Source organism: Pinus tabuliformis, chromosome 4_2 (genome assembly GCF_031772625.1).
Source record: "Pinus tabuliformis cultivar Carrire ecotype Pingquan chromosome 4_2, CPIR1, whole genome shotgun sequence".
In the NCBI taxonomy this organism is placed as follows: Eukaryota; Viridiplantae; Streptophyta; class Pinopsida; order Pinales; family Pinaceae; genus Pinus; species Pinus tabuliformis.
Window position 1 is genome coordinate 1,131,561,117 of NC_142304.1, and position 26,096 is coordinate 1,131,587,212.

A 26,096-nucleotide genomic window follows, 5' to 3' on the forward strand; every position below is an offset into this window, starting at 1 on the left:
AAAAGTTGAATGTTTATGCTAGAAACAAGTGGATGAGGATTTATAAGATTGTTTTCTTCCATCCATTTAATATAAGATTGTTTTCTTCCATCCATTTAATTATTTTTTTTTACTGAAATTTTGTCAATTAATTTAGTAAGAAAGTTGTTTACCATAATATTTTATAATTTTTGATAAATTATTTAAATCAATATTTTTATAAATGCTTATCATATAATTTAAAATATCATTTTTTTTATTATCTAATTATCAAAAATGTATGCAAATGCAAACCTCCTCCTCATTTAACAATTTCAAATATAAAAGACAAGTCTTTATTTTTTGTTCATTTGGGAAATGTGTGTTATCTTACTCATAGTTAAATTTAGGAGCACCTTTGAGAATGTATAAAAAGTACTACTTCTACATGGCTTTCTTAGTATCTCTATTTTGTTGTTTGATATTCACTTTTTGAATTATAATATTTTTCAAGTACTCTCCACCTTATGAGATGTATGCAATTGCAATCCATGTAAATGCATTATATATTTTTTCATAAGTCCATGAAATTCTTTGTTTTTGCTATGAATTTTATTGTTGTATAGTGTTTTGTTTGAAATGAATTTTATTATTTTATAATGTTTTATTCGAAGAATCACATTTATTAACTTAATCTCGTTTAACTTTGAATATAATTTTTTTTATGTAATTCATATTTATATTTATAAGGAAAAAAAACATAATATAATAATAATAACGACCATTTAATATAATAATAATAACGACCAATAATATGGGTTGAACTTTTACGATTTAAATATTTTAACGTATACAAATATATAAAAATAATAATTTCAAACATGAGTTTGCATCGTATATATTACAAATTCAATTGAATACAACTATATATATAATTCGAATAAATATACTAACTTATCATTTTGTTATTAATAATAAACTTTATAACTTACCATTTAGTTATTAATATGAGATTGCATAACTTACCACTTTATCATATATGGGTGACATTCTTTAAGTTCCCTCTACACAAACAAAAATTTGTGACTAGGCCGCCTAAAACCTTAAATTACATGATTATTATTATCATATTAGGCATACTGATTAGGTTTTCGTATATTTGTTCACCGAAATTTTGCAGCAAGGAAGCAGCAAAGGAGGCCATCTTCTACTCATACACCAGAAGCGTGAATGGTTTTGCTGCTATTCTTGAAGAAGAGCATGCCCTTTCCCTCTTAAGTGAATTACTTACCATTAATGCTTATTTTCACTCTTTCATATTGAATGAATGCGAAGAATTTTATAGGTTTTTTACTGAATTTTGTGTCGCTACTGTTGGGTGCTGTTATTCAGAACTCCCTCAGGTACTATCCGTATTTCCTAACAGAGCAAGAAGTCTACACACAACTCGTTCATGGGGATTCCTTGGCTTAGAAGAAGGCGCTGGAGAATCTGAAAATGATGTACAAGTTTCTCCGCAATCGCTATGGAGAAATGGGCAATTCGGGAAGGATGTTATTATTGCTAACCTGGATACAGGTAGCGACCCACCTCAGTAGCCTTGGAAATAGCTGACTTCTTTTTATTTCTTATTTGATTCTCTGTCTTCTGCATTTAGGGGTATGGCCGGAATCTGCAAGTTTTGATGACACGGATATAGGGCCTATTCCTTCTCGATGGAAGGGGTTCTGTCAAAAGGGAACAAAATTCGGCCCAGAACACTGTAACAGGTGCGTTAATGAGGGGTCAGAGTAGCCTTCAGTTTGTTAAACGATATTTGCATATCGGATAACATTCAATTAAGTTTTTTACCCCGAATTTTTTCTTGCTGGGATAAAGGATTATGTCTATATCTATGTAGAGATCGAGATATCAAGTTTCATTTTGTTAATTGAATGGTAGATTTTGAAATATTTTGGAAATGAGATGGAAGTTAATGAAATCAAATAATTAGACTTTCTTCATACATATCAAATTTCAAGAATATGGCCTTCCTAAGTTAAACACAGCCAGAGAAGATGAAGAATTTAAAATTCTTTATCAAGGACTTTTGTTTCCCAAAATTATGCTTATGAGTTTTAAGCACTTTGCTAGAAATCCTCAAAATTATGCTTATGAGTTTTAAGCACTTTGCTAGAAATCCTCAAACATTAAGTGATAGATCTTTGTAAATATGCTATATTTGAAGTAACATATCACATCAAATGTTTAAACATGTTTTTGAGGTAAGTCATGTTGGAGTAATTGTCACACTTATTTCATTGGGAAATGTGAATCAATCACATGATCGTGAGATTTATTTTGGGAACATGGGATTAATTGCTTGCTTAAGATAATGGTAAGGGTTTGGAAGTCTAACAATGTCTGTGGATTTTGGTGTAACCGAAAACCTCAACACAAAGTAAGAGCCTTGGCAAGGTGTTGGAAAAATTATCACAATCACTTCTTTGGAAATTGATCACATGGACTAACAACCACCCTGGTATCCACCTTAGAAAAATGAGATTAATTTCCCACTTAAGATTATGGAACTCCACCCTGGTATCCATCTTGGGAAAATGTAAGATCTCGAACCTTAAATTTTTTAACAAATTTAGCACAATATAGTGTTCTAATTAAGGTAAGTTTTCAACAAAAACAAGAACACATAAGGGATTTAGAACCGCAACCACTTTATTTAATTAATTACTACAAATAATTATTACATTGAAACAATCCACTTCTATCCACAACAAAAACATTTGTATATTGATACTAGGATCCCATACAACCCAATTTGTTATTCCATGCTTCCATGCTAAATGATCCTGGATGGATCCTTCATACCTGGATCCCAAACAATCCTCCCGTCAATCCTGCCCCCAATAGATTCTCCTCGATCCCAATGCCACCTAAGTCTTAGGACCTTTGGGTTATGACAACATCTCAAACCTCTATCAATGCTCGTGCTTAAGGACCCACGTTGCAATATGTCCTTAGCTAAAAGTATCCCATCAATAGAGTTCCAATTCATAATTCCTCCCCAATCCATCTCGTGAGAAGTATATAATGCATGAATGCCTGCCCATGGAATAAGTCTACCATGTTGATGTTGTCTCATGCTCAACTCATGCTTCTCTGATACCACTGTAACATCCTAAACCTTAAAATTTTGAACAGATTTAGCACAATATAGTGTTCTAATTAACATAGGCTTTCAACAAAAACGAGAACACATAAGGGGTTTAGGACTCCAACCGCTTTTCAATTAATTACTGCAAATAACACATGCTAGAATAATTAACACAAGAAACCCTCGCCAATGGCATGCAAGGATGCTCATCAAATGAGAAATCACAACAGTGAAGCACAATCATAGACGGTGGATGGGTCTACTAGACAAGTTATTCCCACGAGGTTTTCATCCCTGAGATCAAACGGGAACTGACCTTGTCAAGTTCTCAACAAAGACGAAATAGTTGGATAACTCAGGATGATTACACTTTTAGGCTCCTATCCCCTTTTATAGGCTTGATGGAATCCCTAAAGACTTTATTTTAGCAAATACCACGGGCATATACCACCGTAAGTACCATGGGAAAATTCCGTCTACTTTGACCATATCCAAAAAAGGGAATGGGCAAATTCTGTCTACTTTGACCATATCCAAAAAAGAAAATATTACAGAAAATGATATTAATTTCCCACTTAAGATGATAGCAATGGTTTAAAAGTTTACTACTACAAACACGATTTTGAGAGAGGATTGACAAAGATACTTAATCTTTACCTTCATGGATGGCTAGTGAATAATACATGTTGTAGCTTGTACAAAGTCCCTTGCATTCTTATTTGATTTTGTTGTACTGTTGGCAGTTTATTGCAGTGATTATTGCTTGCATTACATTGCTTAGAAGAAAAACACTTTGAACTTGCTTGTTGGAGAATGCTCAATCTTTGTATTTGTTTCTTTGTTTGTTGGTTTAGAGTAGAAGTCAACTCCATTATAAGATATCCCCGCCGGAAAAATTGGAAGAATTAGGATTCAATTCCTGGAATCATGGTTCTCTCTTGATTGCTTTGCAATAACAAGTTCATTGGAGAGCAAACACTTTACAATGCAATCAAAGCCTCACTCGCCAAATTGCTGTTTGCAACAGGAAATTGATTGGAGGAAGATATTTCATCAAGGGGCGTGATGCTGAAAATAAGCCTTTGAATCTCTCTGCAACAGGGGATTTTCTCTCTGCGCGAGACAAATATGGACATGGAACTCATACTCTGTCTACAGCAGGGGGAAATTTCGTGAAAAAAGCTAGTATGTTTGGACATGCAAAAGGGGTTGCAAAAGGAGGAGCCCCTCATGCTAGAGTTGCAAGTTATAAAGTTTGTTGGCCTACAGATTCAGTGGGCTACAATTGCTATGATGCAGATATTCTTGCAGCATGGGATGCAGGGATACACGACGGAGTTGATGTGTTCTTAGTTTCTCTGGGAGGTGGGCTTCCTCTTCCCGATTATTTTGAAGATGCAATTTCAATTGGATCGTTCCATGCAGTTCAAAAAGGGAGGGTTGTCGTGTGTTCTGCCGCAAATTCTGGTCCATTTCCAGCGACGGTTGTAAATGTGGCACCTTGGATCATAACTGTGGGAGCAAGCAGCATCGACAGAGAATACCTTTCGAGTGTTTATATTGGAAACAACAGAACATATGTAGTAAGTACGGCTTATTCACATCTTCTAATCATTTTATCCTTTTTTTATAACTGTGGGATCAAGCAGCATCGACAGAGAATACCTTTCGAGTGTTTATATTGGAAACAACAGAACATATGTAGTAAGTACGGCTGGTTCACATCTTCTAATCATTTTATCGTTTTGTTTTAAAATGTATTTAAATATGTAAATGGATTTAGTGTTGGACTATTTTTATTTTAGAAACATGAGACTAATTATTCACTCAAAATAATAAGGTTTGGAAATTTATTATGGTCTGTAATTTTTGGTGTCATGGCAAACTCCAACATGATATCAGAGCCTTGGCCTAGATGATATTTTAGAGTCATGTTAGAATGAGAGTGTTGGGCGAACATGAGACTAACTACCTTGAAAACAATCAGGGTCCACCCTGAGAAACCCCATAACACTCATATTTTGTAAAGTTCAGAGCATAAACCTGTGATGACGACATATCTCTTACAGCCACTCTGCAACATGAGACTAACCACTCATTCAAAATAATGATAAGGGTTTGCAAATATCTCTAACCGCCCCTCTGGAATATGGTACTAACCCCATTCAAGATAATGCTAAAGGTTTAGAAATTTACTAAAGCTAGCTAATGAACCCTAATGAACCCTAACATTCAGGGCTCTGAAGAAACCATAACATCATATTTCACAAAACATCCGCAACTTAATCACGTAACTCCAACAAATCTCTGTCATGAAAATTTGACCCCACAAAATAGGCCAAAAATGTTTCAAAACGTAATACAGTTACGGTCAAAAAATATGCCAAAAATGCTTCAAAACGTAGAACAGCTATATTACGCCCGGCTTATTGGCGCTGTCTAACATCTCTCTAGTTAAGTATTGAAGCGCGGTTAATTCATCTTATGAAATTCGATTTACCAGTATTCCCTTAAGGCCCGAGGGTGGAAATTTATCCCTGCAACATGGAACCGCTAATAGGCCGAGATGCTTATACATATTACATTATGATTATGTTGTATGTTTTTCTGGAAAGCATTGACACATTTAATGGTTTATTGATTATCAGGGTAAGTGTTAGTGCTGTAGAGGTCTCCTTTCATAAAAAAATTTCGAGAGGGTAATAAATCATATTGAAATTTTGACTTTGTTTCAGTCATATATCTAATTAATAGAGTTTAGGCTTCTGTGATCCATATCAAGTTAAGAAAGGTTTTTCGGCGAAAATCACATGGAATATCATTTGTCCTGAGGATGAACCACACTGGTTGGTTCGAAAAGCGTCGACAAATGATATTCCATGTGATTTTCGCCGAAAAATCTTTCTTAACTTAATATCTAATTGTTTTCCAAATGAAGGGCATTGAAATCAATAAATTAGATCCCTGGCAGTTTGCTAGAAAAATCATTCTGTTACTCTCTGTGTTTTTGTTTGAAGCCAGGGACGAAGCCTAGCCCAGTTCCAATTACCAAAGGAAAGCTGTATCCACTAGTATCATCAGCGAGCGTGAAAGCCCCACATGTATATACAACTGCTGGGTATGCTCCATACTACTACCCAGTTACCGAACAAAAAACTTGGACAGGAATAGTATTTCAATCCATCAAAGTCACACTTCTTTCTGATATTGTGGTTAAACAGTTTCAATCGCTAATATTTTCAGACAACTCTGTGCTAATATTTTCAGACAACTCTGTTCCCCGGGATCGTTGGATCCCAAAAAAGTTAAAGGAAAAATTGTTGCCTGCCTTGGTAGTATCGATGGTCTCGGTGGTATCAATGGTCTCGCTGAAAGAGTTGAGAAAGGTAAAACTGTTCGATTAGCAGGAGGAGTAGGCATGATTCTGGCCAATGCACCCAAAGGCGACACAGATGTTGACGCAGACATTCATTTTCTTCCTGCTGCACATTTGAATGCAACCGATGGAGGGGCAGTTTTTCATTACATCAAATCAACAGAGTAGGATTTCAATGCAACATTTTCACTTGTACGAAAAGCTGTTTATTGCATGAAAAACCCTAATGCCCGATTACATTATGTTCATTCAGGTCCCCTGTCGCTTCCATTTATTCAAGAACTCAATTAGATATAAAGCCATCTCCGATTATGGCAGTATTTTCCTCTCAGGGTCCAAATTCTCTTACTCCAGATATACTCAAGGTTATAATTCAATCCCCACAACTCAATTGTTATGATATGTCCACAACTCAAATGTTATGATATGTCTACTGTGAGGAATCGTATTATTTTGGAAAGCATTGTTGATTGTTTTTCCAATGCAGCCTGATATTACAGCTCCAGGGGTGAACATCATTGCAGCATTTTCAGAAGCAGCACCGATAACTGATCTTATCTCTGAGAATAGACATGCACCTTTCAATATAATTTCTGGCACGTCTATGGCATGCCCCCATATTGTTGGTGTTGCAGCTTTATTGAAGAGTGCACATCCTGATTGGAGCTCAGCAGCCATCCGGTCTGCCATTATGACTACAGGTATTTGTATCTATTTTCTCCTATACATACAAGGTTTTAATGGATTTTTTATGTGGGAAAGGGTGAATGTTCGAATTTGCAAAAAAAAATATTGGGTTAATATTTCCAAGTGGGTTAATTTTACATGTTTTTTTCCCAAAAAAAATTGTCAATGTTAGAAGAAATACTTTCATGTGTGTCATGTATTTTACAATCTGTCATTAAGGGTTTCAAAGTTCTATTTTAGAAGTTGTTGTTTTCTATATGTATGAGTTGTAATTGTGTCATATCTGAGTCACCCATTCACCTTCTTTGGATCTTATCATCTAGAAATTAATGACCTACAATTATACATGTAATTTATTATGTACTCAACAATAATAATATAATGTGTGATTTGTGTTGTATGTAATGAATCTCTGCTAACTATCACATTTCTATCATGATATCAAAACACGTACTGTCTTCACTGCTTTTAAGAGAGGGACGAGAAGATGTGAGAGGGCCTTCAATTTTATTGCTTTGTAAATAGATTATAATAGTGTGTGAGATCGGATTAGTTTACTGTGAAATTTCAGTGTTCTGTATGCTGGTGTGTTTTGTGTGGATCGTTGATCTGTGTGGAGACCCCAAGTGATTTCGAAGTAGAATCTCCAAGAGTCTGCATATCTTCTATCATTTGTTAAGCAAGGTGTAGGCATGTGCCTGTGTGTTTTGTGGATTTGCAGCTATGTTAGTTCTTTTTGTTTGAAGGGCTACATATTGAGAACATCTAGCACGCAATGGGGAAAAAGATCACAATATGGTGTTTATTAGCAATGATTCCCGCGGAGGAGAAACGAAAGGCAGGGATGAAAAGTCATAAACTGCTACTGGGATCAGTGCTAGGAAGCAACCAGGCCGCCAAAGACAACGTGTTGTACTCGTACAATAAAAGTATGAACGGTTTTTCTGCTACCTTTGACAAAGAGCATCTTGCACTCTCAAAACTGCCGCAGGTATTGTTTGTATTTGATATCCAAACAAGAAGTCTACGTACAACTTGTTCACCGGGATTATTTGGATTAGAAGTTGGAGCGATAAAATTTGAAGCTAAATTGAAAGGAAAGTGAATCCTGTGACTGCAGGATTAGATCGTTGGAATACGCACGATTAGGTTTAATTTTGAATCTGCCTTTAAGGTGTGTAATTAAGAGGATGATGATTATAGCGCAATTATGAATTATGAGTCATAAGTAAAAAATTATTGGCATCGTGAGCTTCTTGTAGACTGATTAATATATTATACAGAAACAAAAGCAGAAGCATCAGGTTTCTTCGAGGTTCCAGACATGGAAATTTCACAACCAACGTTTCTTTCATCCAAATCTACATAGAACGAATAAGGCATTGGTTTTGTCTCAATACGTTTTGGTGTTTGGTTGTTATTTTATTTACAAAATTATTTGGGGGTGTAAAAGAAATGATGCAGAACCAAAAAGAATAGGTTAACTATTGAACAAACTAATCTTTTTGAATATTAATGATGACGTGCTGATCACTATTCCCTAGTTGGTGGTATATGATAGTCGGCGAGAGTTGGTAAGATATAAATTTTAGTAAACGAAGATCACTATTGATTCTCCTGTTCATGCATGTATAAATAATGGTATTTGGTAATGAAATAAATAAGCTCATGTGATGAGTCTTCATATTTCTAATATGGTATGAGAGCTCAGGTGAGCTGTTGGGAGAAGCTGCCTTGTGTATTTGAAGGTATGCAAAGGTGACTTGCAGATGTGTCATAGTGTGTTGAAGAAAGTGTAACTAGGTTCGGTCTTCATAAATGTAATTTTGATATTTGTGTTTATACAAGAAAAGAAATATCATTTTTGTTATATTTATCAATGAGTTTTTTGCTCATTGAAATTGGTCTAGCACATGTCAAAGTGTTATAGGTAAGTGAAAGAGTCCAAAGAAAATGTTGAAGACCTTTAAGGGCATGTTACACCATGTATATATTTGTATAAGATTCACAAGAATACATCCAAGCAAAGTCACAAGTCCTCCATGCAACGACATCACCATATTTATCACACAATTTTCACTTTTCTGTAAATTAGTCCTGATGATGAGTCGTGGTCTAGACTCGAAAAGTCGACAAATAAACGATGAACACTGTGGAATATCCGAATTAAGTCTCTCAAAAACCACACCACAGAAATCTACAAACCATTAAGAAAAGTCAAGTCAGCCTACAATCACCTAGTTGGCCTCAAGTCAGCCTAAAGGAGGGACAGACCTTTATATATAGAGGTTGTCCACTCCTCCAATGACAAGCAATCATATCTCTGAAATCAGCGAGCAAGAGAAGCTGAGTAAAGGGTAAAAGAAAGACAAGTATAAAGAGCCTCTAGTGCAACAAAGAAGGAGGAGACATAAATAAAGTTTAAAGGATTGTTTTTAGGGTGAATTGCAGTGACATGTGCGAGAAAAGGAGGTTTGTCGTCGATCACTACAGTAGCAACATCACAGTTGCTCATCTCTCATTTTTTGGGCTAGAAAATTAGGCCTATAAAGCCTCCTACTCAAGCAAAGAAGAGGCTCTCTCAAGTGAAGGAGAAAAGAGTCAAATACACAAGGAAAGTCTACAGCCTCACATCAGGAAGGAGCTTTGTTGGTCGACGGAAGGAAGGTATCCTCATTAGTGAAGGACCTCACTAAGGATCAAAGATAAGTATCTCTTCTAGAGCTTACGTAAAAAGATCTATCACTAGTTGCTGGAAGAAGAAGGAGGACGAAGTGTCGGGGAACGAAGTGTCGAAAGAAGGAAGATGAAGTTCTGGGAAAGAAAGTGTCGGAAGAAGGAAGGAATTGGCTTGTGCTTGGAGGGTATTCTTGTTAAGGGTATAGGGTTTGGCATTGATCTATAGAAGCTTCAATAAGAGAAATTTATGAAAGGATTTTCCTCTCTAAGAGAGAGAGGTTTTTCCCTGGCAAAGAGGCAACATCTTCTATTCTTGTTTTTTTATGTTTTGGTAGCAGTTTGATGAAGTAAACACACATACACTATGAATAAGATAAAGCTAACAAGATAAATTGTAGAAGTGTAGAAGTTCTTCACAAATTGTTATCAGTTCTAGAGGAATCCTACTATATCCAATTTCCCTAGATTCTTCAACATGGTATCAGAGCTAAGGTGACACGTCAAGGAAAGGGCATCTCAAGAACACTCATAAGGTGACTCATCAAGGAAGGACATCTCAAGAACAACTACAAGGTTGAAGAATCAAGCCAATAAGTCTCAAAGATATCAAGGTCAAGAAGGTCTACCATCTACTATTCATCAAGGACTACAAAGCAAGTGTAGGTTTTAACCCTGTGCAGAAATTACCTGCATACGAATTCTAAAACACAGAAAATAGACAATGCGAGAGCATAACACATAAAACACATATACATAGAGATTTTCCCATGGATCCCAAAACCGGGACTACTAGCTTGATTTTTCATTATGTTCCTTTCAATGTTACAATACATATTTATACATGCCGAAGCGTCCAATACCATGGACTGAAAACCATCGCGTCCAAAACCATGGACCGAAAACCATCGTGTCCAAAACCATGGACCAAAAATCATCGCGTCCAAAAAACATGTGCGAAATTCATGCACAAAACCATAGGTGGGTCCGCCCAACCTAACATAGGGTCCAAAACCAAAATTTTCTGGGGCACTGCCCCGAACTCCATAAAGTGGGGTTATGGGTACACCTTAAACTCCATGTGATCCCCCCCTCTAACCCTCAGTTAACTATGTGGGCTAGTCGTGGAAATAATATAATACAACCCAACATTCTCCCACTTGTTGTTTTCTTTCCACAAGGGGCCACAATAGAGCTTAGTCCTTTTTTCAGCCCTGAAACGCTCATTGTCTCTCTACACCAAAAGAACTTCTCAGAGCTCACGGATTTTGTCAATGCATTTGCAGTATTCTTCAGAGTGTCCACCTTTACCAGCAACACCTTTTTGTCTTCTATCATATCCCTCACAAAGTGATATTGAACATCAATGTGCTTTGTCTTTGAATGATGTGCGGGGTTCTTTGCCAAGAAAATTGCACTTTGGTTGTCATAGTCTATCCTTATAGCTCCCTGTACTAACCCCATACTTGAACATAATCTTTGCAACCAAACTGCTTCCTTGCTTGCATGAGTGGCTACCATGTATTCTGCCTCTGTAGTTGATAGTGCCACTACAGATTGTTTCTTACTCATCCAACTGACTGCACCTCCAAATAGGTTAAACACATACCCACTTGTAGATATTCTCTGATCCAGATCTCCAGCCCAGTCTGCATCAACAAAGCCATGAATATCCAACATTCTGTCCAATCCTGGTCTTCCTTGGTAACACAAACCATAATCACTAGTGCCATGCAAATACATGAGAACCCGCTTTACTGCTACCCAGTGCTCCTTCCCTGGTTTTGATATAAACCTGCTCAATACTCCCATTACATGTGCAATGTCTGGTTTAGTACAAAACATTTCATACATCAAGCGACCGACTGCACTTGCATATGGAACACGGGACATGTCCTCTTCCTCTTCTTGTGTCTTGGGACATGTTGAAGCCCCGAAAATCGGGTCTACAACAAGAGGGATACCCACCCGATCCAGACCTTGAAAGCAGCTCCTTTTCCGTTTGGGATGGGGAGTTTGACTGGGGATAATGGGACCAGTTTCCCAATTTGTTTGTGATGATAAGAATTGATATTTCCCTTTATAAAGATTTCTAAATAAAATGCTTTTAATCTAAGTCTAATTTAAAACATGCAATTGTATCATAATGAACAGAAATATCTAATTCTAAAACTAACCTGGGATTTAAATTTTTACTTATGTGATCTAAAATAGTTTCTAACAGCAATTGGTAATAAAGATCATTCAATCACTACGAGAAAAGAATTCGTTAAAAATGAATTGTTTCGTATAAGAAATTAGCCAAAACAATTGTGAGAAACATATCGCATAACAACTCATTCATACATTAAAGCATAAATAGAATAGTCACCACCATAAAAAAGTGCCAAATGATAACTCAAACATTCAAGCCTTCATATATAAATAACTGAACATAAAATATTACTTTGACACATAAGCATAAATTATTAAGAGATAAATGTACCATTGATAACAAATTCTACTCATGAGCTTCAACAATATAGATTTATCTCTTCCTAATTCAATATCTACTAAGAGTACAGAAATTCATTTCAGTAGCAGACATTAAACACAGATATTGATAATAAATCTCGTTCCATTCATTCATCAAAACCTCCTCCAAGGGTGCAGAAGTGCATGTTCTAAGGAAACGTTTTTGACAAATTTCAGGACCCCTCTCTAAATGCATGAGTGGGGTTTAAATACTACTACATAAATACTAAAAATAGTTTATTACAAAAATATAGGAGGAGGTTTAAATGACAGTCATCATCTAAGGCAAAAATAAATCAAAAATAAAACTAAAACTGTATCTAGAAATTAACTATCTATGTATCTGTTCTCTGAGATCGCAAGCATTTAGCATTAACTTGAGGAGCGTCAGTTGGCCGACCTCTGATTTTAGTTGCCCTGCAAAAACAGAATCAACAAGTGCTGGCGCTATCTTCTTGGCGGAGTTTGTAACACACTTGAGAGTCATGCATTGATTGTGTGGTTTAACCAAGTACTACCTGTAAGTGTACCAATTCAACTTGGTTAACTTCTTGATGGACTCTGACCTTTCCTCATCTTTCTGTCTCTAGCTTGTCTGCAGTTGCTGTGCCTTTGGGAGAAATCCCGATGCGGTTTCTGATATGAGGTTTGCTCTGTGCAGGTTTTCATTGACACAGTCAATGACGTTGTTTGTCACTATTGCTTCTTCTTCTACTACCTGTTCTGCCTTTTTAATCTGTGCATCCCACTTTTGAAACATCATTTCATTGTGGGCTTCATTGATTCTGAGCGCGCCTGTTTTCTTTCCTTCCTCCGATTCCTGCCATTTCAAATAATGAAAAATTCTTTTATCAATTAAATCATAGTCGAGTCGCAAGTCAAAGACTTGATTTGTAATTTTATCGCTCATCTCGCAATGGGAACTCCATTGCGATATTCTCTGGCATAATGCGTCTTGCTGTTGCAAGAGTTGGTTGTTCAAGGCAAGGACTTCTGATACAAACTCTGTGAGCTTGGGATAATCTCTATGCATTCCTAGCATAGCCTGTAACTGATTTACCTTTTCGGCCAAATTGTTCTGATATCCCAGCTGCATCTGTTGAAAATCTAGTTGTAATTTTTCTAACTTCTCTTCTGCTTCTTCGTTGGCACTAGCCTGCTGTAGCTGTTGCTGCAAAACTTGGATTTGTTCCTCTCTATCCTTAAGTAATTGATGTACCTTGGACGCTTTATCAATGGTAGCAGAAGCATAGGCTCCTACGATCTGGGATAACTTAGTCAGATATTCAGTAGGGTCTGTGGTAGGGTCTCGCCAAAGGACATCTAGCTGCTCTGCCCCAGGTGAGGGCACGCTGTACAATTTCGTTTTCTTTCTTTGTCTTCTTACCACTGCCTTGTGCTGCAGACTATAAAATACATCTAGAGAAGGAATCTCCTCTATCTTGAGCATGATTTTAGATGATGGGGTAATGGGAATATGCTCCATATATGGAGCGTTATTGACTGTTCCAATGACCATATCTGTCATTGTCTGCACTGTACTTTCAGGTTTCTTCGTGTTCTGCTCTTCAATATTAATCAATTCACTGAATGTTTCTCATTCTTTATCTAGCTCAATTCTCACTGGCATTGGTGGCTAGATGAGGGGAGGGGGAACCTTTACCTGTGGTGTCGTCAAGACCTGTTGCTCTGGGCGCTCTTTAGATTGGGTAGTATCTCTAACCAACCCTTCACTTTTATTACGGTCGCTCTCAGACCGTTTAGAGCGTTATGGTGATTCTTTCCTAGAATTAGACATGGACTTATATGTACCCGAGCTTCCACTTAAACTGATACTGGGAGTTGGCTCCCTTATTGGTTCTAAGCGCAACTTATCCAAGGGTATGTTTGCTAGTCTCCTTTCTCTGTATAGTTTGAATTCTAGGAATTCTGCTAGGGAGATTGAATTTGAGCCATATGCAAAACTTCTTTCAATGTGCTTTTCTATTGGAAGACGTCATCAAAGAGATCATCTTCTTTAGAAAATATTTTTATCTTGACAGCGGTAGTAAAATTCTTAATGACATTAAAGGGGTTGAATTGTCTCCCTGGAAACTTGAACAGTCGTAGACTTAGCATATTGTCTACTTCTTTGAATGCATGACCTAAATCAAACAGTGAAAAAGCCCCACAGGTCACAGGAAATTGCGGCCAGATGGCTTTCTTCTTGTCTTTCAACTCTTTGCTCATTCCTCCCACCCCGCAGGTCTGATAGGAAATTTCTTGATCTAATAACTTATCAGGAACATATAAGGGTAGCACATGAGGAGAAGCAATGCTTCCAAATACTCTGACATAGATGAAAAATTCTTCCCCAAACCATCTTGCAACAGGGAGAATGTCAAATTTCACTTCGGGGGAAAATCTTGGGGCGTCCCTATTATACAACATTCTGTGAAGAGGTAACATAATTCCATGACAAATTCTGTAAAAATACGAGATAAACTTAGAATCCCACAATTCCTTATGATAAATGTGAATGGGCAAGGGATTCTGTATAGTCCACTTCCAACCCATTAAAGGAAATCTGGAAACATAACAGATTGCATCCATAACATAAGCAGCTAAAAGGAAAGGAGGATAAATCCTCTGAGAGGGAGTTCTTTTAGATCGGTAGTTCCAAATAGCTGAGGCTAAATTATCAGACAATATCTGAGCCCAATCCATAATAGTGGCGTTAGTGGCTGCATCTAATAGGGGTAGCCACTCAGATGAAAATTTGTTGATGTCGGGCCTTCCAAATAGCCTACATAGCATAACAGTAGCAAAGCAATATGGGGAGGAGAGGGAACCAGTACTGTACATATTGTGTTTGTCCTTTTTCAATGGTTCTTCCCTTGCCGACCAGTTCTTGGTGCACTCCGCCAAATCTTCGTTTTCTTTGGTGAACTTCTCCACGAACTGCTTGTTGTAGCTTGCCTGTAGCTCTGGTAGATGATACATAAGCCTTAAATCTTGTGGAGTGAATGACCCAATGAGGTCTTGGCTCTGAGACTTGAATTGTCTGTCTGTTATATCAGCACTGTCCAGTACCCACTTGACCATGTCTGTGTATGGAAGTATCTTAGGTCTTGCCACTATTCGATGCAAGAATGAACATGCAAGTTCAGTAATTGATGCCTCCGATGACCTACGTGAGTCTGCTATTGCTTTAACTTCCATAACTTTGGGGTTTTCTTCTTCGAGCAGACTGTACATGCCTTCCCAAGTGGTTATGCTAGCATCTCTGGTACAGGTGGTGTCTGTGAATAAGGGCGTCATCTCTTTGTCCTCAGCAACCAGAGCTTTTCCCTTCTTTCCCATTATGTTCTGCACACTGTTGCGTATATTATTCTGCTTGCCGCTCCTGCAAGTTTACAAGTAAGGAAAGAATAATGGTAAGAGATAAGGTGACGGGAAAGCTCTTAATTCTGAAATCATATCAAATATATCACCCTATGTGAAACAACCTTTCAATTAGATCTAAATCTTATCTCATAAATGACCATCAACTAACCACTAAATTGACATTAATGCCCATAACTCGGTATCGGATTACGAGAAATACTTTATTGAACCATGAGCCTTGCAAATCTGCGATAAAGCGATTTTGCGATTTGCTTCGCAATATCGCAGATCGCAATATCGCTAATCCTTTTTGTTAACAATCATTTATCACCTTATGCGTTTACAAGATGCGATTTGCGAGATGTCTTATCGCATATCGCCAGATCGGGATATTTCATCTTAGGTGATACTTGCGGCATATGAAATCTGCGATGTGCGATGAGTCTTTTAAGGCGTGGTCTCGCATCGCATTTTCGCAATTTCAAAAGCTTGCTTATATGATGTCCTCTATTACCCTTTGCGATGCGATGTTTTATTATTAAGAGAACGATTTTTATTCGAAACTTATCATAAAACTTAGTTTTTTTGGGTTTTGTGGTTGTTTTCCTAAGCTTATGATAGTATGTTTTATTCAAAGGGAAATATAAGTGCTATTTTTTATTTTTAGAAAAGGGTCCCCATTTATTTAGTTTTATTACTAATGTTAAATAAAAAGGGGGGTTGTTGCTGGCCACAACAATTGGCGATTCACTAGGAAGAACCAGTTATCTCTGATTATCTTTTGAATTTTCTAAACTTCCAAAACAGAAAAGATTTCTAGAAAATCAAACTTTATTATAGAAATATAAAGTGGATCATGCTTTTAGCCATTAATGGTAGTTTGCTTCTTCCGTGCTAACTCTGATTATTTACTTCCCAAAGCTAGTCATTGTATTTACATCAGCCACTACTTGGTTTATAAAGATAAAAACAAAGACTTCTCTGTAGATCAGTTTTAAGTATGCTCATTTGTCATAGGTAGAGCCTCTGCTGCCAGCAGGCGTTCATAGCCTCGACAGGGTTACCTGTTACCCAGCAATGATCCTGTATCCTACTTGGAGAAAAATACAAATTTTAAAGATAAATCTATATCCACACTTATTGCTTTAGTTTTTCTTTTAATTCTTAAAGAACAATGTCTTGGTTTGGTAGCCAAATTATGACAGTGCCATTCACTTGATTTATAACTTTGCTGAACAAGCTGGCTCGTGATGAGACCCCTTGTCTTTTGATTGCAACAATCTTGAGTCATTGCCCTATTTTGGTATGCAGTTTTGGCAATGTCAGCAAGTTATAATATCTATGATCATGATAAGTCGGCTCGTGATGAGACCTCTTATTCTTTAAGTCTATAGTGTATCATTGGATTACTCCTTGAAACTCGTAATTCCCTAGGTGGGGAGGAAGTCATTGGTTCCTTAAGAATAGCTCTGGACGACAATTATAGTTTTTGGAAATAGATTTTCCACAGAGAACCTTTGTTTTGTTATTGATGCTTTTCATTGACTGATATAAAACAAATTCCCACTAAGGTTGCTTTTTATCAAAATTTGTAAGGCTGAAACTAGTAACATTTCCAGGCTTATAGAATTTGACTGTATCTTTCAATAATAATGATCAATTTTCCAAATCAGTTCTATTTATACAAGTGAAAAAACAAAATCTAAAAGAAACACTAATATTTTTTGTGAATTCCAAAAGTAACCATTTACAACCTGTTTTATTATCAAAATAAAACTATAAACAATAATTTACAAAAATAGAAGAGGTCATCTTCTATGGAAAGTATTTTTAAGGATCTGCCCATTAACAGGTAAAGATTCTATTTTTTCTTGTTAAATATTGCAACATGAAAGTGGATGGACCTATAATTTCAACAATTTGGAATGGGCCAAGCCACATTCGTTCGAATTTAGAATGTTTTCATTTTTCTTCGTGAGCCTTATCCCATTTCAATACTAAATCTCCAATTTGAAAATCCTTCCTAGATACCATGTTTGAATACAAGGAAGCTTTTACTAATGCTTGATGATGAGCGTGTGTGATTTTAGCCCGTTCTCGTTGTTCTTCTAGCTTAAGTATTTACAATTGTCTTAGTTGTAAAGATGAAGTTGGTGTTTTGTCAATAAATTGAACTAAGGCCAAAAAGGGTATTGCCAGATGAGTTGGGAGAACTACTTCTTTCCCATAAACTAAATTAAAGGGAGAAGTGCCAATGGAAGCCTTTTGAGTTATTCGGTCTGCCCACAGTGCATACATCAAAGGTTTGTGCCAATTTTTATGATTCTGATCAATTGTTCGCTTAATGATTCTGATTAAGTTTTTATTCGTTGATTCAGCCAAGTTGTTCCCTTGTGGGTAATAATTGGCAGAATATTTAAGATTAAAACCTCTTTTAAGTGCGAATTCAGTCATAGCATTGCCAGAAAAATATGATGCATTGTCAAACATTAAAGCAGAGGGTAAACCAAACCTGGTAATTATGAACTGATCCATGAAATCAATGATGTGTTCAGCATTAGTTGTCCTGAGAGGAACTGCTTCTACCCATTTAGTAAAATAATCTGTAGCTGTAAGGATATATTTATGCTATTTAGAAGAGAGAGGAACGATCTCACTTATTATATCCAATCCCCATTCATCAAAGGGTTGATCATTATTGACTGGTTGCAAAGGCAACGATGGTTTCCTCTGTCTTCCAGCAGCAGTTTGACAAACTTGACATTTTCTTACATAGCTATGCACATCTTTAAATAGTGTAGGCCAATAGTATCCTCGCAAAATTTTATGTGTTGTAGCATCTCCCGCATAATGTCCACCTGCTGGTCCATCATGGAGTTCCTGCAACACCTTTTCAGTGTCAGATTTCTCAAGACATCGAAGGAGAAAAAAAATCATAATTCATCCTAAAAGGTATATCTTTTACAAGTTGATACTCCTTAGCCTTCAATCTTAGGGCTCTTTTCTTTGTATAATTCAGATTTGAAGAAGCATGTTTGTTCTTTAGATAAAATATGATATCAACATATCTCAATTCAATGTCGTTTAGGCATACCTCATACATTTGTACCTCTTGATTTGGAGATGGTATTTAAGAAATAAGCGATGCTCCAGTCAACATTTTGTAAAAGCCTTGACCTTTTACAATATTTTCTAGCTTGATCTTAACGTCATATTCTTGTAAGGCAGTGACCCAATTTTCTCACTTTTCACCTACGTCTTTCTGTACTAAGATATTTATTACCGCTGAAAACGACACTATGATATTTGTATGGGTTTTAAGAAGAAAGGGTCTAAAATATTTGATCGCTTTGAAAACAGCATAAGCTTGTTTCTCAACGTCAGAATAATTTAATTCAGCCCCTTGCAAATTTGAACTAAAGAAGGCAATTGGGGCTTCCGCCTTGTCTTGATTGGCTTGAGTGAGTATTGCAGCATATGATTTATCAGAGGCAAATGTATACAAAATAAAAGGATCGGAAAAATTTGGAGTCGCTAGGGATGGGGCATTAACAATCACTTGCTTAATCAGATTAAATGCTTCATATTCTTCTTGGCCCCATTTGAAGAGTGAATTCTTCTTGATCATTGCTTGTAATGGTGACACAATCCTTGAGAAGTCTAGAACAAATCTTTTAACAAAATTAATCTGGCCAAGGAAGGATTGCATGGCTTTCTTATTATGTGGTAAGGATATTTCGGAAATCTCCTTAATTCTATCAGGATCAATATGGATTCCAGATTTTGACACTATAAATCCAAGAAGTTTTCCTTCACTTAATGCAAAAAAGGACTTTTTTGGATTAAGTGAAATCCCATACCTTTGACAACGTTGGAAGATCTGCTTTAAGTCTCTGAGGTGATTACCACGTTTTTTAGAATATATTGTTATGTCATCCAAGTAAATCACCACTGATTTATTTACTAATCCCTTAAATGTGATATCCATGGCCCTTTGAAATGTGGCGCCAATGTTAATCAGACCAAAAGGCATCTTTTGATATGCATTAGTACCCCACTTGGTTTTGAACATGGTTTTTAGCTGATCGTTAGGATGGACCAAAACCTGGTTGTAGCTGGAGAAACCGTCTAAAAAGGACATTAATTATGATCCTGCAACTGCTTGTAATATTTGTTCCATAGGAGGCAGGTGAAAATTATGCTTTTGGCAGGTTTTGTTAAGATTTCGAAAGTCAATACAAATTCTAATATCTCTGTTTTTCTCTCACTGGAACCAAGTTGGAAACCCATCTAGAATGTCTAACAGGAAAAATAATTTTGACTTTCAATAATTTATTGAGCTCAGATTTAATCTGACTTTCCAGATTAGGATGGATCTTTCTCAGCTTTTGTTGGACAGGTTTTTCGTCAGCTATCATTGGGATAGTATGCTGAATGATTGAAGTGTCATAAGTCTTAAGGTTATCGTAATTACAAACAAAGACACTTTTATACTATTTCAAGAGCTGAACAAAGGCTAATTTTTCTTTTGGGGCTAGACCAAGACCTAGGTTGATATTCTGTGGCTTGGAATCCGTTCCTAGATTTACTAATTCATAGTTCAGAGTTGAACTCTGGAGTTTTGAATTGGTAGACCTTTTAAATTGGTCTTTCAAATCATATAGGTCTTCCAACTTGACTATAGACTTTGGTATAGCATTATTAGTGCTTTCTTGTTGTAACTGTTTGTCATGTTGGTCCTCATCAATTATTTAATTAGTGTAAGATCCTTCTGATGTCAGGAAACTTACAATATCATGATCATCGTTAAAAATTCTCCAGTTTGTAACATTATCAAGGATGGAGGGCCTAAAGATCAATTCGATTGAGAATCTGTCTGGGCTATAGACTTCTGGGGGAATGAGCTTGGAAGCTACATTATCCAGGAGGTCAACACTAGAATTTTGGAGTCTGGGAATAGATGAAATATTGAATGCTATAAATGTTCAGTCATATCTTGCACTAAAGATTGATAATGCTTTAAATCACCTGATATACAATGTATAGTATTTCGTACATGTTTAATAACAATCTCAGAGTCTCCGAAGACTTGTAAATACTTGATATCTAATTCGATTGCCTTGTACACACCTTGGACTAGAGCTTCATATTCTGTAGTGATGTTTGTGCAATCGAACTCGAGTCTACATGTTAGCATAGTTTTATTCCCCTCTGGACTAACTAATACACATCATGCTCCTGCTTCATCATTAGACTTAGAACCATCAAAAAATAATTTCCAAAATAAAGAAGTATTTACAGGATTATCTACTAAATTAATGCATTTAGAACTATCTGTTTGAGAAAAGTTTTCTACTTGAGACAAAACAGAATGTTCTAAGTAAGGTGAAGTATGAGCATTAAAATTTCCTAAGAAAGAGTCAATAGAATAGTTTCCAATTATATTGTTGCTGTATGCTACAGGTTCATTTTCTCCTTCCAATTCCGTCACTATGTATTTTTTGTGTCTTTCTCGCTCAACCTTTATTTGATTCGGTTTACAATTGTAAGGGAGCCACATATGTGACCAGTCGGTTGGAAAATATCCATGAAGATTTTCAGACCAATCTCTACTAAGAATTAAGCCATAAAATTCGGGAATGTCTGCAACTAGAATATCAATAACTTGACATACCTTTGGATTAGATGACAGCCTTATGGTAACTTGATTTAGTTCACCAATTACTTCAACCTATGATCGGTCCAACTAAACTATGCGTACTGCAGATTTTTGAGGTTGGACGTTTAACTTTGCACATATTGTTTTAGGTAAGATATTAGATGAAGCTCCTGAATCTACCAAACAATTATGCAAGTTTTTATTGAAAATTTCGTAAGTAAGAAGGAATGGAGGAGTATGGGATTTTGACCTACCTCCAATTAAAGCAATATCATTCGGATCAACTTTATTTTGCCATATTAGTTGGAGGTCTTCCCATCTCATGAGAATCTTGCGAGATTATGGCGGCAGGAAGAGGTGCAATGGGTATTGCATGTAACTTTTTCAAAAGTAGTTTCTGTTGATGTTTCAATTTTCTCAATTCATGAAAAGTAATGTTAGCCCTAATATTTTTCATATCTCAACGATATTATACTCCATCTTATAAGAAACAATCAGTGTTTTAGACGAGGTTGGTGAATCAGATTGGACTGGGCTTGTTTGAGTCGCTTTTGGTGCTGATTTTTTACCTGTGACTTTATCTTTAGATGTCGAGTTTGCGCTCTTCTGTTTAGAACTAGGTTGTGGAGGATCGAGTTGATTTCTACTTCTGGTACTGACTGGTGATCCCTGTTGATCCTCTTCGTCGAGAAGAATGAAGTCCCACATTCCCTGTAACTCAACAACTTCATCTTCATCAGTATGTTCTTCGTTAGAAACTTCCTCTTCTTCTCCTTCAGATTCTGCATTTGTTATAGCATTAGGAGGCTTTGAATCAACTGAAGTATTTTTTCTATAAGGCTTGTAGGGTTTCTTAGAAGAAGTCTCTGCTACTCATCTCTTAATGTCAACCATTTCGTTAGACATGGTTTTTAGGACTTTCTGCAATCCTTCTAAATCAAATGGGTCTTTTGATTGTTTTTTCTTAGGATTATCTCTAAAATTAACCTTCTTAGATTTTCTTTCATCGATAGCATTTTTCTTTTCTAAAGCTAAGATACGTTTTTCTACCGCTATCGCTTCCTTCATGTTTTCAGCCAATGTTGTCTTGGCAGCCCTATCAACAAAGATTGCTATGTTTGATGGTAAAGCGGATATGTACCATTCACTTCGAACTTCTTCGCTAGGCTTGGAAGCGGTCGGAATTTTATTCAAAAGCTTGTTGAATCACGAGTTAAAATCTTTGATAGGATTTCTTGATTCAGTCTTAAGATTTGATAGATCATTGATCAACGTTTCCGTAGATCTATCATCGCCGAACTTAGTCAAGACTTGCTCTTGGAAAATGTCCCAACTAGTAATGGATCCTGATGGTAATGAAAAATACCAAGATCCAACTGTTATTTGTAAAGTATAAGGAAAAAGTCTAACAACAACATCTTCATTAGTAACTCCATTTAAATTTATCGATAACATAAAATTATTTATGTGTTCTTCTGCTAGCATGCCTGCTTCAGGATTAAACTTGGGCAACCATTTTTCAGGATGGGTCGGTAATTGACTCAAGGGCGCAGGCATTGAGATTGCCCCTAGATTATTCGATGGGTTTTGGGCCATCATTGAACTACTAATAGAGGAAAGCGTAGACAAAGTTCCTTGTGGTGTGGATGAGGATGTTAGAGTTCCAGTACTCTGATGGACAACAATTTGAAGTGGAGGAGTGGATGGTTGAATTTGCAATGGAGAAGTTGGAATGGATGTTGATGATGAAAAAGTCTCACTATAAGACCCTTGAGGTGACTTCCTTGATCTTTTCCTTTTAGGTAGATGTAATTCAGTTGGTTTGATACCAAACTTTTCACTCTGTAATCTGATAAGAGGATGAGAAGGATTGTATTGTGAAGTCACACTGCCTTGAGATATTTCATACATTTGCAGTGATATGGAAAATCCTTGAAGTTTATGAATCAGAGACTCGACTTCAGGAGGTTCGATAGTAGATTTCTCTAAAATGTTTGGGTTTGTGGTAGTGGTTGTTGTTTTCTCAACTTCTCGCTTAGGATTTAAAGATTTAGGTTGTGATGGAGAAGTCAGGGGAGATGTTGAGGGCGATTTACTCTCAGAATGGTATTTAGATTTATATTTACTAGCCATTCACAGTTCGGGGCCCTCCTTCCAGCGCCAAATACGTTGAAGCCTTGAAAATCGGGTCTACAACAAGGGGGATACCCACCCGGTCCGGACCTTGAAAGCAGCTCCTTTTCCATTTGGGATGGTGGGTCCGACAAGGGATAATGGGACCAGTTTTCCAATTTGTTTGTGATGATAAGAATTGATATTTCCCTTTCTAAAGATTTCTAAATAAAATGCTTTTAATCTAAGTCTAATTTAAAACATGCAATTGTATCCTAATGAGCAGAAATAACTAATTCTAAAACTAACCCGGGATTTAACTTTTTACATATGCGATCTAAAATAGTTTCTAACAACAATTGGTAATAAAGATCATTCAATCGCTACAAGAAAAGAATTCGTTAAAAATGAATTGTTTCGTATAAGAAATTAGTCAAAACAATTGTGACAAACATATCACATAATAAGTCATTCATATATTAAAACATAAATAGAATAGTCACCACTATACAAAAGTGCCAAATGATAACTCAAACATTCAAGCCTTCATATATAAATAACTGAACATAAAATATTACTTTGACACATAAGCAGAAATTATTAAGAGATAAAAGTACCATAAATAACAAGTTCTACTCATGAGCTTTAGCAATATACATTTATCTCTTCCTATTTCAATATCTACTAAGAGTATAGAAATGCATTTCAGTAGCAGACATTAAACATAGATATCAATAAATCTCGTTCCATTCATTCATCAAAACCTCCTCCAAGGGTGCAGAAGTGCATGTTCTGAGGAAACGTTTTTGACAAATTTCAGGACCCCTCTCTAAATGCATGAGAGGGGTTAAAATACTACTACCTAAATACTAAAAATAGTTTATTACAAAAATATAGGAGGAGGTTTAAATGACCGTCCTCATCTAAGGAAAAAATAAATCAAAAATAAAACTAAAACTGTATATGGAAATTAACTATCTATGTATCTGTTCTCTGAGATCACAAGCATTCAGCATCAGCTTGAGGAGTATCGGTTGGCCGAATTCCGATTTTAGTTGCCCTAAGAAAACAGAATCGGCAAGTGCTGGCGTTATCTTCTCGGCAGAGTTTGTAAGGCACTTGAGAGTCATGCATTGACTGTGTGGTTTAACCAAGTACTGCCAGTAAGTGTACCAATTCAACTTGGTTAACTTCTTGATGGACTCTGCCCTTTCCTCAGCTTTCTGTCTCTAGCTTTTCTACAGTTGTTGTGTCTTTAGGAGAAATCCCGGAGTGGTTTCCGATATGAGGTTTGCTCTGTGCAAGTTTTCATTGGCACAATCAATGGCATTTTTTGCCGCTGTCACTACTTCTTATGCTGCCTGTTTTGCTTTTTTAATCTGGTGTCCCACTTATGAAACAACATTTCTTTGTGGGCTTCATTGATTCTGAGTGCGCCTGCTTTCTTTCCTTCCTCCGATTCCTGTCATTTCAAATAATGAGAAATTGTTTTATCAATTAAATCACAGTTGAGTCACGAGTCCACGACTTGATTTGTAATTTTATCGCTCATCTCGCAATGGGAACTCCATTGCGATATTCTTTGGCATAATGCCTCTTGTTGTTGCAAGAGTTGGTCGTTCAAGGCAAGGGCTTCTGAGACAAACTCTGTGAGCTTGGGATCATCTCTATGCATTTCTAGCATAGCCTGTAATTGATTTTCCTTTTCGGCCAAATTGTTCTGATATCCCAGCTGCATCTGTTGAAAATCTTGTTGTAATTTTTCTAACTTCTCCTCTGCTTCTCGGTTGGCACTGGCCTACTGTAGCTGTTGCTACAAAACTTGGATTTGTTCCTCTCTATCCTTAAGTAATTGATGTACCTCAGACGCTTTATCAATGGTAGCAAAAGCATAGGCTCCTGCGATCTGGGATAACTTAGTCAGATTTTCAGTAGGGTCAGTGGTAGGGTCTCGCCAAAGGACATCTAGCTGCTCTGCCTTAGGTGAGAGCACGCTGTCCAATTTCCTTTTCTTTCTTTGTCTTCTTACCACTGCCTTGTGCTGCGGACTATAAAATACATCTAGAGGAGGAATCTCCTCTATCTTGAGCATGATTTCAGATGATGGGGTAATGAGAATATGCTCCATTTTTTGAGCGTTGCTGACTGTTCCAATGACCATATTTGTCATTCTTTGCACTATACTTTCAGGTGTCTTCGTGTTCTGCTCTTCAGTATTAATCAATTCATTGAATGTTTCCCACTCTTTATCTAGCTCAGTTCTCACTGGCTTTGGTGGTTGGATGAGGGGAGGGGGAACCTTTATCTGTGGTGTCATCAAGACCTATTGCTCTAGGCGCTCTTATTATGGTCGCTCTCGGACCGTTTAGAGTGTTCTAGTGATTCTTTCCCAGACTTAGACTTGGACTTATCTGTACCCGAGCTTACACTTAAACTGATACTAGGAGTTGGCTCACTTATTGGTTCTAAGCGCAACTTATCCAATGGTATGTTTGTTAGTCTCCTTTCTCTGTACAGTTTGAATTCTTGGAATTCTGCTGGGGGAAATTGATTTGATCCGTATGCAAAACTTCTTTCAGTATGCTTTTCTGTTGGAA

The 26,096-nt window shown here is 36.7% G+C and overlaps 1 protein-coding gene across 1 annotated transcript in view; it reads left to right on the plus strand.

The window, feature by feature from the left end:
• Positions 1-1,054: 1,054 nt before the first annotated feature.
• LOC149173653 (subtilisin-like protease SBT5.3) overlaps positions 1,055-26,096 on the plus strand; it is an 81,466-nt gene continuing 56,424 nt past the window's right edge. Inside the window, exons 1-8 of the mRNA XM_089426785.1 lie at positions 1,055-1,236; positions 1,351-1,536; positions 1,616-1,727; positions 4,137-4,860; positions 6,127-6,227; positions 6,377-6,649; positions 6,739-6,850; positions 6,973-7,186. Of these exons, the coding sequence (XP_089282911.1) occupies positions 1,071-1,236; positions 1,351-1,536; positions 1,616-1,727; positions 4,137-4,860; positions 6,127-6,227; positions 6,377-6,649; positions 6,739-6,850; positions 6,973-7,186 (1,888 nt within the window). The 5' untranslated portion in view covers positions 1,055-1,070. The remainder of the gene's footprint in view (positions 1,237-1,350; positions 1,537-1,615; positions 1,728-4,136; positions 4,861-6,126; positions 6,228-6,376; positions 6,650-6,738; positions 6,851-6,972; positions 7,187-26,096) is intronic.